General features: G+C 43.8%; 1 protein-coding gene across 1 annotated transcript in view; it reads right to left on the bottom strand.

The window, feature by feature from the left end:
- The window catches only part of PSMA6 (proteasome 20S subunit alpha 6), a 502,474-nt gene that overhangs the window by 116,128 nt on the left and 369,324 nt on the right, over positions 1-17,022 (bottom strand). The window contains exon 6 of the mRNA XM_044074125.1: positions 16,326-16,420. Coding sequence (XP_043930060.1) covers positions 16,326-16,420 — 95 coding nt within the window. The remainder of the gene's footprint in view (positions 1-16,325; positions 16,421-17,022) is intronic.

Here is a 17,022-nt window from a genome sequence, read left to right as displayed (position 1 = left end):
CGGTACCTGCTGCCCAAGAGGTAGCTTCCACAGCATTGGAAATTAACCTCATTAAGGATTCACAAGGGAAGTCAGAATGGATAGCTTGGGAGACACCTTCCTGGGGTCCTCCACTGGCAACATCTCTGTATGGGAAGTGGAAAGCTCATGGAAAAAATCCCTTTGGAGGAAGGTAAAGTGTGCCAAGTAATTTTCTGCTCTCAGCCCAAAAGTACCTGAGGCGCATACGAGCTTCTCAAAATGGTCTATCGCCCGAAACTCCCTGTTCAGGGGATGGACCGTGGAGCTCTGCTAGCTCCATTTTGGTGGCGGTGGTAACTACGTTGGCACTGACTGGAACACCCTTGCTCCAGAAATAATGATCTGCAGGAGAACTAAGAAATTTATAGGCTCTTTTTGAACTGGGTCCACTATGTCGGGCTCCTTCCAGGCCCTGCCGGCGATCAAATCTACTAACTTATCAGCAGGGGGGGGGACACCCAGGAGGTAGGCATGTCCATCCCAAAGGCCTTCAGAAACATAGACTCCTCTGATGATGGGGATTGGGGGAACCAACCACCCTTTTGCTTCATGATTTTGAGGATGTCCCCAAAGGAAACATCATCGGGTTGAGATCTGGGGATCCTGTCTCATTCATTGAGGTCTGTATCCCTGGTGAGGGACTCCATAGGGTAGTCCAAGTGCCTCCTCACGCACTTTCTCTTACGATGAACCCCCTCAGCAGGAGGTTCCGGGAAGGACTCTGAACAAACAGGGACTCCCAGAGGGGAGGAAACCCTCTGAAGGCTTGATCGGGAGGGGCTGACCCTGGACAGGAAAAGAGGTCTCGTCAGCAGAAGTAAAAGGAGGCAGGGAGGGACCTGGAGGTGCGGCAAAGGAAACTCCAGACCTGGAGAAGGTCCTCTCTACCACCCGGAAAGCAGAGGTGCTGGAAGCGGGCCCATCCCCCACATCCGAGGGTTAAGTCCCCCAGAGAGGAGGAGTAACAAGTCCGGAAAAAGCACAGCAACCCCCGGATGATACAGGCCCAGAGCTACTGAAAGCTGAAGAGCAGAGGGGAGGGGACCGGTCCAAGAAGATGATACCCGATCCCCACCAAGCGTAGACTGCGTCAACCACTCCAGTACAGGGCTCACCCTGCTCCAAGGGTGGGGGAATAAAATAAGCTAGGGACCCCAATGGAGTCAAGAAAGGGGGGGGGATACTCAGCCTCACCGGAATCTGGCTACAGACATCCTGGTCCCTACAACCGAAAGCAATCGGGAGGCAAAGCTCCCCAGCCAGATGGGCAGGGGAAGCCAGGAGCCCCAACTCTATTTGGGCCTTGAGGAAGCTCCTCATCATACTGTCCATGTCTGAGGGCAAGAGACTCTTTGAATATCTACAGGAGGAAGAGGAGTGGGCAGACTTGGAGGGAGATCTCCCTGACCTACTGAAACATCTGTTTGGAGATAGAAGGGACAACAACAGCCTCTTCCATGACTGTACAGATCAGACGACTCTGTCGGATCTGAAGGCCTAGCCGACAGTGGATGGAGCCGACGAACAGGTCAGATCCAAGGGCCTCTGGATCCAGAGTGGCCCTGGATCCGAGAGACTGCTCCACAGCTCTCAGCTCCGAAGACCTTGGATCTGAGATGGGCCAGGCTGGAGTCAGATCTGGAGACTTAGACTCAGATAGCTGTGTTTCTTGGAGGGAGCTGGCTGAAGAGAAGGGGTCTTCCTTTTTAGATCGGAAGAGGAAGCTGTCGAGGGGGAAATGAAAGGTCCCCTTGGGCCAGACCATTTAGCAAAAGTTTGTTCGGTGCTCTCCTAAAGCCCTGGGGGGGGTTACATGCAGCCAAAGGTCGCATTCAACGTCCAAGTGCGGGATGCCCAAGCAATACACACACTCCTCGTGCATGTCAGAATAAGGCATTTTCCGACAGCACGAGGAGCATTTCTTAAAGACAGCAGGCTTATCAGACATAATTCTAACAATTAACAGAAAGTAACTAAACTAGCAAAACTACACTCACAAAAGAAACACGATAGCACTAACAGCTACAGGAGAAAAGGGCGCCAAAACCCAACACACACTAACTAACCGAAAACTAAGCTAAGATAAGGGAGGTAAAAAGTACAGGAAAAATAACTCACAGCCCCAAACTACACTAGAAAAACTACTCTATGTAAGGTACATGAAAAAAAAAAAAGAAATATTTATCTAGCAAGAGCCAGAGGAACATGCACCTGCACAGGATACACGGCAAACGAGATGTGGGGGTTAGAGGGCAGCAGGGCATCATAAGAGACAGAGTAGCTACAGCCTTGGATCCATCTGTTGTATGTTGCTGACTCAGATCCGATGTTGGATCCTAAACCCTACGGTGATGAATGATGACATGGATAACATCAGATCCCTAGTTTAACACTCCAGTAACTGGTTGAACTCTAACTAAAGGGGAACTAAGTAAATTTATACATTTCTTTTAATGTACTAATTTAACTGTATATATATTATTTTTACTAATAACCCACTTAAAACATTTGTCTTTTGTTAAAGATTAGATGCTTGTTCAACTGTTTGGACTGAATAAGAAACAACGGTGTATACATGGAAGCAACCAGAAAGATAAAAACTAGCATTAGCAATTGAAAGCACAGTTAATGTTCTGTGCTAAATTTTCAGCTGTATGTTAAAAGTTATTTCGGAAACAAAAAGGGAAATTGGCTAGGCTTAAAATGGCCCACATGGGCAGCTAGCCCAGTACTTACTATGAATTTAGAAAGGATTCATACATTCCACATCTGCTTAACTCAGTAAAGACGATCTTTTTCAAAAAGTACAATCTGGCACTTTTAAAAATTATTCTACAAAGCCAGGCAAATGAATTGTATATTTTCAGAAGTTTTGTTTACGTGTTAATATGTCACAAATAACAGGTGATTTAACTACATTAGGCCTGAAATAAATCATTATATAACAGGTCTATATAAATGAATCTCTAGGCAAATGGAATATATATTTTCAGAAAGTTTTTTTCCTGTACTTCAACAGATGATAAATTATGGGTAATTTGGCCACATCATTTATGAAATCATCATTAAAAAATAGGTTTATACAACTGAGACCGAAATACTAGATTAAATTTCCAACCAACACACTATATTATGTGGGTTATAGTGATTCACACTATCTAGCCCCTGAACCTTTTCTGGCCCACTGATGGTGGTTCTGTCCCCAAACTCATTTGTGGTAGAAGAAGACAGTCCTTTGGTGAGCTATTTCTTCTGAAAGTTTACAATCTAAAAGAAGAAACAGTGGGTTTAGTACCAAGAGGGGTATAGCGCAGCAACAGTAACTAAATACCTCTACCTTGACTGATATCTTGTAGTGGGGTAGCATACAAAATGTGAACAACACAAGACTTAAAAATCAAAATCTGCAGCAGCTATTAAAGTAATTAACACTTGAAACAACCAAGTGAAACTGCAGATGCAAGAAGCAAACCTTTTCTATTACTTATGCTCTCCTAGCCCTTTCTGATTCTTGACAAGAAACAGTTGATAAGACTTTTTTCTGCCAACCATGTGTACCAAGACAGATTTCACAAAATGGAAATCGCAACATCTGCCCCTTTTTCAAAACAGGGTTGGAAGATTTCATACCAGCAATTTACTTTTGAAAACTAATTAATGCCTGCTGATGTAATTCTGTTTTGTATAGTTTTTGAAGCTGTTCCTCATGGAATACATTTACGTACCTGGCTGACATACTTATATTTTCCTTAATTATTCAATGCAATTTTGTCTTTTGTTAAAGTTTACTGTGTGAAGGCTCTGCCAGCCTAGCCAGATAGAATTTTACAGATAATTCTGTCATCTGTAAATATTAATATAAACCACAGGCTTGTTGTCTTAAATGGAAAAAATGCTGTTACATGTGGAACTGCAAAAAATGTAACAGTGCAATCTGCTGTAAGGAAGCTAAGTCAAGCATTTTATGAGTATCTTTGATCTTTAAAGTTGGATCCGGCCTGTCGAGGTAAGGGATTCTTGCTATTGTTTTAAGGACAGGTAATGACCAGAATTTGCAAGCATAAATGTCCTTAATGGCTTTGCTTCTTGACCTGATGTGAGCTTACTAAAGAATATAGCCTGTTGGCCTGGGAACCTCAGGAAAGTGTGAAGAATAATGTAATGTGAATCAGGAATGTGATTTTAAAAACAGACAGAATCAGAGGGGGTTGGGATGGTGGATCTAACGGTTAAGGTGTTTGCCTTACTAACACAAGGTGCAGGGTTTGAGTCTCACAAGGGATAATTGGCTAGGCTTACAATGGCTCGCAAGGGCAGTTAGCCTTGTACTAACTAACCTATGAACCTTAAGCATTTTTGTCTTGACCAGCCTACTCATCAGCACTCTGTCCTGCTCTATATGTAAGTTTATCTTAGACTTGTGTTTTCTCTTAGAAATAGCTAGAAACTAGAAAGATTAGACTAAGTGTTTTTCTGTGATGTCAGAAAGTACAGTTGTGTACACTTATCATAAATGTAGATGTTCGAGTGTATTCACTGTTGCAGTCATCACACTTGGGTTATCTGCCTGCAGGTAGGCCTCAGTCGGCCCGAATACCAGAGTCTTGGGATTTCTGCGTCAGATGGTGTCGCCTCTTCCATGACGTCAGGTCATCAGGGGTATAAAACATGCAGCCAATGCCATTACATCAGTTTTTCTTGCCCCAGATGTCAGGAGCCCCCAAAACAGTAAGCAATTACATGGTGTGGAACACCTCCAGTAAAAAGTAAATACCACTGCCATAAGATATGGCCAAAAAGAGGACAGGTAGAAAGTAGAGAAAAAACAAGGGGCTGGAGGGAGGGTAACCAGAACTGCAACAGTGAATACACTCTAACATCTACATTTATGGTAAGTGTACACAACTGTACTATGTTCTTCTTGTTTCACTGTTGAAGTTGCCACACTTGGGTTGATTCCCAAAGCTGAGGAAGGGTGGAGGCAGTCAAAAAGTGTTAGGGCTGGCTAGCAGGCCTTGTAAGACTGCTGTAGCAAAACCAGCTCTGGATTTAGAAAAGATAGGTAAGTGGTAATGCTTGGTGAAGGTGTGTACTGAACTCCAGGTAGCAGCTTCAAGGATGTCCCTGGTAGGGACTCCCCTGAGAAATGCTGTAGAGGCTGAGGTAGCTCTAGTGGAATGGGTTCTGATCCTCTGTAGGGTAGGTTTTTCCATGGTGCTTGTAGCAGAAATGCATGCAGTATGCTATTCAGATGGTTTGCTTTGAAATGGCATTGCCCTCTGCCCCTGTAGCAAAGCTGACTAGCAGCTAGTCAGATTTTCTGAATGGTTTAGTCCTGTCAAGGTAGAACCTAAGCGGTCTGTGCACATCCAAGGAGTGCAGGATCTTTTTCCCTTTATTCTGAGGATTATGAAAAAAGGTTGGTAAGTGGATGGATTGGTTTAAAGCCATACTGGATACCACCCTGGGCATAAATGATGGGTTAGTCCTGAGGGAAACCCTGTCCGCATGGAAGACAATGAAGGGTTCTACAGCCATAAGGGCCTGTAACTCAGAAACTCTTCTTGCTGAAGTGATGGCTAGAAGTAAGGCTGTTTTCCAAGAGAGGAATTTTAACTCTGCTGTAGCATCAGGCTCAAAAGGGGGGAAGCGTGAGCTTCTCTAGTACAAAGTTAAGGTCCCAGCCAGGAGTGGGAGCCTCTCCTCGGGGGTCTTAAATCGTTAGCTCCTCTCAGGAGCTGTATGACCAGAGGGTGAGGGAAGAGGGGTGGCTCAGTATTGTAATGAGCTGAGATGGCAGTGGATGAGAAGGATAGGACTTTGTGGAGCAGCTCTGCTAGATAATCTAGGATTTGAGGTAAGGTGGGTACGGCTGTGTCCTTCCCATGAGACTGGCTCCAAGAACAGTATCTTTTCCACTTTTCTGAATAGGATTTTCTAGTATTAGGCCTCCTGGCCTCAAAGATGACATCCAGCACCTGTTTGCTGAGTGTTGCTGGTGATGTATTCAGGGAATAAGCCAGGCTGCTAGGTTCAGGGTTTGCACCCGAGGATGCAAAATCTGGCCCTCCTGCTGGGACAGCAGAGTGGGGGTCTGATGCAGGTGCCAGGGTGGCACTGTTGTCAGACTGCGTCAAAGTGGGTACCAGTGCTGGCATGGCCAGTCTGGTGCAATAAGGATTGTCCTTGGCCTGTCCTGTTTGATCTTGAGCAGTACTTTCAAGAGGAGGGGCAGAGGTTTGACCATGTAAAGGATAGGGCATCCGCATTCCATGCTTGGCTGTGGGGAGTTCTGGTGCAAAATTTACTCATTTGATGGTTCTGGGGGGGGGGGCAAAGAGGTCCACCTCTGGTGTCCCCCACCTGTGGATTAGAAGCTTGAACGAATTGGGTTCCAGTTTCCACTTGTGTGGGTCCATTAGACTTCTGCTTAAGTCGTCTGCCAGTGAATTTTGTTTGCCTGGCAGGAATTCAGCTTGCAGGTGCACTTTGTTGCTCAAGACTGTGTTCCACAGAGCCATGGCTAACCCACAGAGTGGGTAAGAATGAATTCCTCCCTGCTTGTTTATGTACCATATACATGACTGTGGTGTTGTCTGTCTTTATCAAGAGTTGTCCTGGAAGGATAAGGTATTTGAAGGCTGTCAGAGCATTCTGTACAACTAACATTTCTTTTTGATTGATATGCAGGTGCATTTGTCCTGGGCTCCATTTGCCTTGAATGCATTTGCCTGTCATGTGAGCCCCCCATGCTGTTGTCAGGGTTTGGGAGGCGGGGTGTTGAGTGAAAGGGAGTCCCTTATTGTGGTTGCAGGCCTCTGCCCACCAAAGGAACTCTGTCCTTAGGCAAGGAATGATTGGAATCACTGTTTCCAGGTCCTGAGAATGTTGACACCAGAGACTTTTTAAGTACCATTGATTGCAGTTTCCTCATATGCAGTCTTGCATATGGAATTAGTAGAATGCATAAGGCCATGAACCCTAGGGCTTGTAGTATTTTTCTTGCAGATAGCTGGGTTTTGTTAGCCAGTAGTTTGAAGTAATTTGTCAAATAAACCTGCTTTACTGGTGCGAGAAATGCCATCTGGGAAGTTGTGTTCCAAGCTTGCTCCCAGGAATACAATTTCTTGGCTGGGTACCAGATGTGATTTCTTTTCGTTTATGGTATACCCCAGAGAAGTTAGGAGTCTCTTTACAAATGTCAGGTGCTGAATTAGCAATTTCTGACTGTCCGCCTGAATCAGGCAATCGTCCAAGTATGGGTAAATTTAAGTGTTTCTCTGCCTGCAGTATGCAATGGCTGGAGCCAGGCACTTTGTGAATACCCTGGCCTCAGTAGATAAGCCAAAAGGAAGTGCAGAGAACCGATAGTGCATAGAGCCTGCTCTGAAACGTAGATATTTCCTGCAAGTTTTCCTTATGGGGATGTGCAGATAAGCTTCTCTTAAGTCTAGGGTGACCAGCCAAGAGTCCTTGGCTAGCATAGGCAGCAGCTGTTGGAGTGTAAGCATTTTGAACTTTGGTGCAACCAGGAAGGTGTTGACAATTGACAGATCCAGGATAGGGTTCCAAGAGTTTTCTTTTCTGGGCACCAGAAACAGTCGAGTTGAAACCCTGTCCCCCTTTGCTCTGTTGGAACAGGTTGAATACCCCTGATACTGAGAAAAGAAAGCACTTGCTTTTGGGCCTCTGCCCATTGGTTTGGGGGAAGGTCTGGCAATCCGCTTGAGGTCGGCAGTGAATGGAAGTAAAATCTGTATCCCTGGGATACAATGTTTTAAGACTCAATGGTCATGGGTAATGTATTCCCAGTTTTTTTGCATACAGGGCGCGTTTTCCTCCTAGGGGTGCAAGTACTTGGGCATGGCTGGGAAGGATGCAGGAGAAGTCATTGTGAACTTTTTCCACAAGAGGGTGGCTTACCACGGCCTGTTTTTGAGGTGGGAGCACTCCAGTGTTTAAATCTGTGCATACCCTGAAACTGTAGTCTTTGTGGTCTGTTGCCCCTGGCCTTGGACTGAGAAGGTCTTGGAGGGACTGGAAAGGACCAGTTCTTCGAAGGCCAATGCCTACTGAATCTAGGTGGGTGTACCTGTAAGAAATCTTTAACAGTTTGCATAGATTTAGCTTTTTCCTCCATCTTTTTAAGAACTTCTTTTGCTTTTGTGCCAAACAAACATTCTTGACTTAATGGCGCATCTAGTAATTTTGCTTTGACATGGGCTGGCAAGATTTGTTCCTTCAGCCAAGTATGCCTTCTCAGAACAGACCCAGTGACAGCAGTCCTGCAAGACTCTTCTAAGGTATCAAAACCGCACTTCGCTTTAGAAGACTTCAGGTTTGAAACTCGAACAACGAAACTTTCAGGAAGCAGCCAACTGGCACTTGCAAAAGTACAGTTGTGTACACTTACCATAAATGTAGATGCTCAAGTGTAATTACTGTTGAAGTCATTACATTAGAGATATCTGCTTGCAGTAACCCTCAATCGGCATGATTATCAAAGTCTTGGGTCCTGCGTCGGTTGCTGCCTCATCTTCCATGACATCAGGTTGTCAGGGGTATAAAACCAACGCCATTACATTAGTTTTTGTTGCCCCAGATGTCAGGTGCCCCCGTAATGGGAAGCAATTAAATACAAGGATGCACCTCCAACAAAAAAGCAAATGCACCAAAAAGCTTTAAGCATAGTAAACAAGAAAAGAGGTATAGTCAGTAGAAGTCAGGGGGCTGGAGGGAGGGTAATCAGGACTGCAACAGTGAATACACTCGAACATCTACATTTACGGTAAGTATACACAACTGTACTATGTTCTTCGTGTTTCACTGCTGCAGTCATCACATTTGGGTAGATTCCCAAAGCTAAGGATGGGAGGAGATAATTAGATAGCATTAGGAGCAGCTATAAGGTCCTGCAAGACTGCAGTGGCAAAATCAGTTCTGGATTTAGAAAATAAATTGGCAAGTGGTAATGCTTGGTGAAGGTATGTACAGAACTCCAGGTAGCAACTTCTAGGATGTCTCTGGTAGGGACACCTCTGAGAAAGGCTGTAGAGGTAGATGCAACCCTGGTTGAATGTGGTCTAATCCCCTGTGGTGGTAGGTTTTACATAGTGCTTATAGCAGACACGAATGCAGTGGCCTATCCACTTAGAAATGGTTTTCTTTGAAATGGCCTTGCCCTCCGCCCCTGCAGCAAATGCAACCAGCAGCTGTTCATATTTCCTGAGAGGTTTAGTCCTGTCCAAGTAAAATCAAAGTTGTCTGTGCACATCCAGTGAGTGTAGCATTCATTCCCCCTTGTTCTGTGGATTAGAAAAGAAGGTTGGCAAATTAATGGACTGATTAAGGGCCACACTGGATACCACCTTGGGCATGGAGGGATTGGTCTTGAGGGACACCCTGTCTGCATGAAAGATGATGAAAGGCTCCAATGCCATGAGGGTCTGTAATTCAGACACTCTTCTTGCTTAAGTGATGGCTAGAAGGAAGGCTGTTTTCCAAGAAAGGAATTTCAACTCTGCATTTGCAGCTGGCTCAAAAGGAGGTAGAGTGAGTTCTTCCAATACAAAGTTGAAGTCCCAGGCTGGAGTAGGGGCTCTCCTGGGTGGTCTTAAGTTTTTGGCCCCTCTGAGGAACTGCTTCAGCAGTGGATGAGAGAAGAGGGGTGGTTCTGTGCTGAAATGGCTGAGGCATGAATTCTGATGGAAGAAAAGGAAAGGCCCTTGTGAAGCATCTCAGTTAGGTATTGAAGAATCGGAGGTAAATTGGGCGCTGCTGTGCCTATCCCCTGAGTTTGGCTCCAGGAACAGAATCTTTTCCATTTTTCAGCATAGGATTTTCTAGTACTAGGCCTCCTTGCCTCCAGAATGACATCCATCACTTGTTTACTGAGGGATGGAAATGGAGAGATCAGGTAATTAGCCAGGCTGCCAGGTTCAGGGTTTGAAGCTGTGGGTGCAGAATCTGGCCCTCCTGCTGGGACAGCAGGGTAGGGGTCTGAGGCAGGTGTCATGGTGCCAGCAGTGACACACTGTGCAAGAGAGGGTACAAGTGTTGGCGTGGCCAGTCTGGTGCAATCAGTATCATCCTTGGTTTGTCCTGTTTGATTTTTAGTAGTACCTTGGAGGGGAAAGGCATAAACAGATAGGTTTTTCCAGGTGAAGGACAGGGCATCCACTTTCCAAGCTTGTTTTTCCAGGTGAAGGACAGGGCATCCACTTTCCAAGCTTGTTTGTGGAGAGTCCTTGTGCAGAATTTGTCCAATTGGTAGTTCTGTGGAGAGGCAAACAGGTCTATCTCTGGGCTCCCCCATTTGTTTCCCCAACATGTTGTAAATTTGTGGTTCCAGTTTCCACTGGTGTGGGTCCATGAGATTTCTGCTTAGGTCATCTGCCAGTGTGTTCAGCTTTCCTGGCAGGAATTGAGCCTGTAGGTGCACTTGGTAGCTCAAGGCTGTGTTCCACAGAGCCATGGCTAGTCTGCAGAGATGGTACGAGTGGGTTCCTCCCTGCTTGTTTATGCACCACATAACAATGGTGTTGTCCATCTTTACCAATAATTGTCCTGGAGGAATGTGGTCCTTGAAGGCTATCAGAGCATTCGGTACAGCTAACATTTCTTTTTGACTGATATGCAGGTGCATTTGACTTGGGTTCCATTTGCCCTGAATGCACTGCCCTACCAACTGAGCCCTCCATGTATAGTCTGATGCGCCTGTTGTTAGGGTTTCAGTGGCAGGGGGTAGAGTGAATGGCAGTCCCTTGTTTTGGTGACAGGCCTCTGCCCACCAAAGGAACTCTATCTGTAGACAAGGTCTGATAGGAATCATTTATTCTAGATCCTGAGAATGTTGACACAATAGGCATTTTAGATACCATTGTAGTTTCCTCATATGCAGTCTTCCATATGGAATTAGTAGAATGCAGGAGACCATGAATCCCAGGGCTTGCAGTACTTTCCTTGCAGACAGCTTGGTCTTTGTGGCCAGTAGTTTGAAGTAGGCTGTCAAATGAACTTGTTTCTTTGGCATGAGGTAGGCCATCTGGGAAGTTGTATTCAAGCTTGCTCCCAGAAATACAATTTGCTGGCAGGGTACAAGATGTGATTTCGTTTCGTTTATGGTGTACCCCAGAGAAGTTAGCAATTTCTTTACAAATGCCAGATGATTCAATAGTATGTCCTGGCTTTCTGCCTGAATTAGACAATCATCCAAGTATGGGTATAGTGGAATATTTCTTTGCCTGCAAAAAGCAATGACTGGAGCTAGGCACTTTGTGAATACCCTGGGCGCAGTAGATAAGTCAAAGGCCAGTGCAGAGAACCGATAGTGCATGTAGCCTGCTTTGAAGCGTAAGTATCTTCTGCAAGATTCCCTTATTGGGATGTGTAGGTAGGCTTCCTTAAAATCTAGTGTTGCCAACCAGGCATCTCTGCCTAGCATAGGAAGCAGCTGATGAAGAGTTAGCATCTTGAATTTTGGGATTACCAAAAATGTGTTTAGGAAAAACAAGTCCAGGATAGGACGCTAGGAATAGTCTTTTCTGGGTAGAAACCTTGTCCCCATTCTTCTTCTGGGACAGGCTGAATAGCCCTGATGCTTAAAAGAGAGAGAACTTGCTTTTGAGCCTCTGCCCACTGATTTGGGGGTAGATTTGGCCAACTGTTTGGGGTTGGTAAGGAGTGGAAGTGGAATCTGTATCCTTGGAAAACTATATTTAAAACCCATTTGTCCTAGGTAATGAGTTCCCAATTTCTGCCAGCAGGGCAATCTTGCCCCCTAAAGGAACAGTAAGTTGAGCAGGGCTCGGAAGGTTTAAAGTTAAGTCATTGAGACAGTTTACCATAGGGGGAGTCTTACTACTTCCTGCTTTGGAAGTGGGAGTCTCCCACTGCTTAGTCCTGGGAGTCCCTTGGGACTGCAGCCTGGGTGTTCTGCTGGTTCTGGGTTTGGACTGAGAAGGTCTGGAATAGGCAGGAAAGGACCAATTCTTAGAGGACCAATGCCTACTAAATCTTGGAGGCTGTACTTGCAGGAAATCTTTAACAGTTTGCATAGATTTAGCTTTTTCCTCCATCTTTTTAAGTACTACTTCTGCTTTGTTGCCAAACAGGCAGTCTTGGTTTAAGGGAACATCCAGCAATTTAGCCTCAACATGATCTGGCAAAGATTGCTCCTTAAGCCAAGCATGCCTTCTAAGTACAGACCCAGTGACAACAGCCCTGCAAGATGCCTCTAATGAATCAAAACCACACTGCAAAGTATGCTTTCCAACTTGTTCAGCAGAATGCATTAAATTCCTGTAAATCTTTATTTTCAGCACAGTCAAGAATCAACATCATTTTCTGTTTAAGCAATCCAATAATATGCTGCTGATACTTTAACATATGAAACTGGCAGTTTACGGCCCTAATGGTCAAGGTTGTAAAGTGTATACCTTCTTACCCCATCTATCCAGCGCCCTGGAGTCTATATCAGAGGGGGTAGGATTTTTGGCAGTAGTAGCCTTAATGCCCTTGGGTCACTGTGAAATGGTCTCAGGATCCGCAGTAGGATTTTTAAAAAGGTACTTGTGATGGTCAGGATCCCTGTAATACCCATCAGGTTTTCTGGGAGCAGGAGGTAAAGAGGGGCCAGGCTAGATTCTGAGAAGGCATCATCAATAATGTCCAGTACATGAGGTACTGCTAAAGGCTTGTGTTGGGGCAGGAGTAAGAAATCCCTAAGCATCTTTTTGGAGTCAGAGTAATACTGGCTTTCTCAGTGAAAATGCTCCCTAAGAGTATGCAAGGTTTCACTAAAAGAGAAATCCTGTGGAGGAGAAGCAGAGGGAATGAGTCCTCTGCAACAGAATCCTCTTAGGTAGATAAGGGTAAATCCTGGTCATCAGTGGAAACAGAAATTTCAGAGTCCTGATCAGAAGAATCAGAAGGAAAATCAGTCCTAGGTCTCAAGAGGGGGAAGGGTGGCTTCCCCTGATTAGAGCCATTCTTATCATTTGTTGTTTAGGCATAGGGGCCTGACCATGCGGTCTGGGCGTCGGTTTTCTAGGCATGGATCGAGTTTTAGGCCTTGAAGAAGAAGATGGCATCTGTTTAATATGCAAGTCAGTAGGCATGAATATGCCCTCAGAAGCCCGTGCCTGCACAGCGGCTCTGGACCCATCCAAGGTAGAGACATCCACAGGTTCCACAGTCGAGGAAGCATCTTGCGGCATACTGGACTCTGAATGGGTCTCAGTAGAGACCTGCGAATCTGAAGTAGCAGGTATCAGGGGCTGCAAAAGTACCGGCGAACTGGCGACTAGCTTAGGAGAAGCGTCGTCGGCAGCTTTGGACCTACATAGTCTGTCTTTATCTTTGCACTTTTTCGGAATGTCGGTAGTCGGGTGGCTTACCGAAGCCATTTCTGGATAATTGAACTGGGTACCAAAATATTTAGAAGTGTAAATGAACCGACAACACATAGTTCGAGGTTTGAATAAGGCACAAAACCGACAGCGAGGTACATTGTGGTCTGGGCCTAAGCAAGGAATGCAGTATGAATGAAAATATTTGAGGTATTTGCTTTCCACAAGAAATGCAATTGTTAACTTTTACTGACATCGGTTTAGAGCAAGAAAAAGATTCCCCAACGGGGTACTTAGCTTAGTTGAAGACTTCAGTTCTGAAACTCAAAAACAACAATTTCAGGAGTCGGCTGACTGACACTTGCGAACTTCTTCTGCTTAGGACACTCCACGGCAAGAAAGACTGATGTAATTGCGCCGGCTGCATGCTTTATACCCCTTACTAACTGACGTCATGGAAGATGAGACAGCAACCCTTGCTCTCCAGGTCCCCAAAAAGACTCCCCACTGGCACAGCTATAGGGTCCAGATCTCAGCCTAGTGGGCAAGTTAAAACCTCCAGCACCCTCTCTGTCCAACCACTACTTCGTGTCCCTGCCCAAAGTTTTATACAACCACACAGACAGTCCTGGGGAAGGCTGGCACAGGTTCTTCAGCTGTGCCCCTTTTACCCAGACTATACAGTAGAAATTACTGAAACCACCCAGTTAATAATTATCAGCTACTCAAAGGTCTTTAAATGGGTGTCCACTTATTACTGTGCAATATTATTACCCAATTGGTAGTATAACTAAACTGTCAAGGCTTACTAGAGTGACTTGGTATAGGATCACTATATACACACAATGTACTCTTAGAGCTTAACTTATCTCTACACAAAACAGTCACAGTTGAAATACTTTAAAATATTTAATAATAAATAATAAAAACACAAGACAACACGTCTTACTACACAGTGCTAGTCAAGTGTTCAGAGATCACAGAGATATACTTAAAATAATTCAGTAGTACAGTTCTGACACCACAGAAAAACACAGTCTAATCTTTCTAGTTTCTAGCTATTTCTAAGAGAAAACACAAGTCTAAGATAAACTTACATATAGAGCAAGACAGAGTGCTGATGAGTTGGATGGTCGTAGTACAGTTCTGACATCACAGAAAAACACAATCTAATCTTTCTAGTTTCTAGCTATTTCTAAGAGAAAACACAAGTCTAAGATAAACTTACATATAGAGCAAGACAAGAGTGCTGATGAGTTGGATGGTCAAGACAAAAATGCTTAATGCTCTCTGATTCTGTGGTACACAGCTAACAGGCTACATTCTTTAGTAAGCTCGCACCAGGTCAAGAAGCAAAGCCATTAAGGACATTTATACATGCAAATTCTGGCCATTACTCTCGCTTTAAAAGAATAGCAAGAATTCCTTCACCTAGACAGGCCGGAGCCAACTTTAAAGATCAAAGACAGTCATAAAATGCTCGACTTAGTTTCCTTACAGCAGAGTGCACTGTTGTTGCATTTTTTTGCAGTTCCACATGTAACAGCATTTTATTTTCCATTTAAGACAACAAGCCTGTGGTTTTACATTAATATTTCCAGATGACAGAATTATCTCTACAATTCTATACGGCTAGGCTGGCAGCCTTCACATACTGCATATCTGTTCTTTAATAAAAGGCAAATTAAAAGGACACTCGGCTATCCTCTCCAATTATAAGCAGCAAACATCTGAATTTATTAGCTTGGAAGACCATCTCGAGTCCATCCAGTCTTAGATGTTTTTAAATCATTTAACTCAACTCTCGGAAATATGGATGATATTTGCAAATGCCGATAAGCATTCTTCCTTCTCATTTCCATCTCATCTTTTATGCTTGAGAACAGAATAGGGTTTGCATCTTCTACATCAAATCTGGGGATGAAGCCTGAGCACACCAGCACTTCTGACAGATCTTCACAACTATAAAATCATCTTTATTATCATAAAATATCTACAACATTAAGCATTCAATGTTTGTTGCAGACCTTACCACAATGATAAGCTTAACCGTGCCTTACAGACAGGACCTTCCAGATCTCAAAAGGGCCTGGGACTCTGTGGCCAGGGTGCCTTCCTACGCAAGCCACATTACCCCTGTCTGCTACAACGAGACTAGATTATACATTTTTGGCTTTAACTTCCCATGCCCTTACACAGTCTAGATCCTGATTATTTACCACCTATTTGTCACTCTATACCCATTTACAACAATTAAGATAATCAGATGAGGGCTGTTAGTCATTCCTGGTATTAGATTGCAGACCTCCAGTTAAGTACTCATATGCCATCACCAATTCTATGGAATCCGCTACCTTAACTAACTCAGTTATGCGAGACCAAGACCTCATCTCAGAACTCCTGCACGTGTCACCTTTTTACAAGAATTTACATAAACACTAGTATAGAGCCACTACACTGATCAGCTTGCTTTGCTGTTAATTTGAATCCACATTTATTATACTGTTATAATATTATTTTAGCCTGGTTTGTTTGGTTTTCTACTGTTCAATTCACAGGTCTGAGTATCTTAACTGATTAAAGATCAAGGACTATTCGGACCGTAACCTGAACCATACAACTTGCAGAAAACAGCTGGGTAATGTAGAGCTAGATGCACATTCCCTGGTCTGGCACACGACATTGTGCCATGTGAAACCCAGAGGGATATGCACTTCAAACTGCAGCAGCTAAAAATATAAGACATTGTGCTGAAACACAGTAATGTAAAGTTACCCACTGCAAAAAAAAACTCGAAGCAAGGTCAATAAGTACACTTCTTTGCAGACACAATAAAATACATTTCATTTGTTTAAACTGGAAAGGTGCCAGACCATTTTAACACACATGCTCTCAAATGACCTTCAACAAACCATGACTGTAAACAGAATTATTTAATGCTGCAAGCTTTTATACCTAAACTTTGGGTTCTCAACTGTAACTACCCCAACTTCGATTTCTGAAGGTTTGAAGTCAATGGACAGGACAGTAGACAAGCAGCTTATTGCAGTCTGAAAAAGAAAGAAAATAGAAGATAAATGCATTGGCATACAGCAGCCCACTTAAAGGAAATTGTATTTCCTTCTTCATTCTACCATGCAACATATTTTTAAAAAGTTACATATGAATTATAATTGTAAATCAATGCAGCATGCGTCACTAAACTGATGCTTCATGTTGACAGTATGGATTTAAGCAACTATTCTTTCTGCAGAAAAGTAAATCAGTGTCCATCTTATGTTTTGTTTTCTAACTTACTAATGCAAGTACTGTAAGTGATTAAAACAGTTCTTTAACAATAACAACATACTAGTAGTTAAAGAAATGTTGTAATTTACTGTGTAAATCAAAGAAGAAAGATGCTGATCACATTTTTGACAAAGCTAATTTCCTGTAGTACCACACAGACCACTTACATACAGATAATCTACTTTTCTGTGACTAGCTCTGTGGACATTTGACAAAAATATCTTAGCAAATAAGAGGGCAGGCACATCAAGCAGAAAAAGCATAGTAATGCACGTCTTTAAGTAATACACTACTGAAATTCTCTTAGCTACCACTGACAACCACATAGTCCCACAGGAACAGATTATCATTACCCTCTACCATC

Source organism: Protopterus annectens, chromosome 6.part0, assembly GCF_019279795.1.
Source record: "Protopterus annectens isolate FY-2018-M chromosome 6.part0, PAN1.0, whole genome shotgun sequence".
NCBI classification, from domain to species: domain Eukaryota; kingdom Metazoa; phylum Chordata; order Ceratodontiformes; family Protopteridae; genus Protopterus; species Protopterus annectens.
The sequence above is the reverse complement of the archived record's forward strand: the minus strand, read 5'-3'. Positions and strand labels throughout refer to the sequence as shown.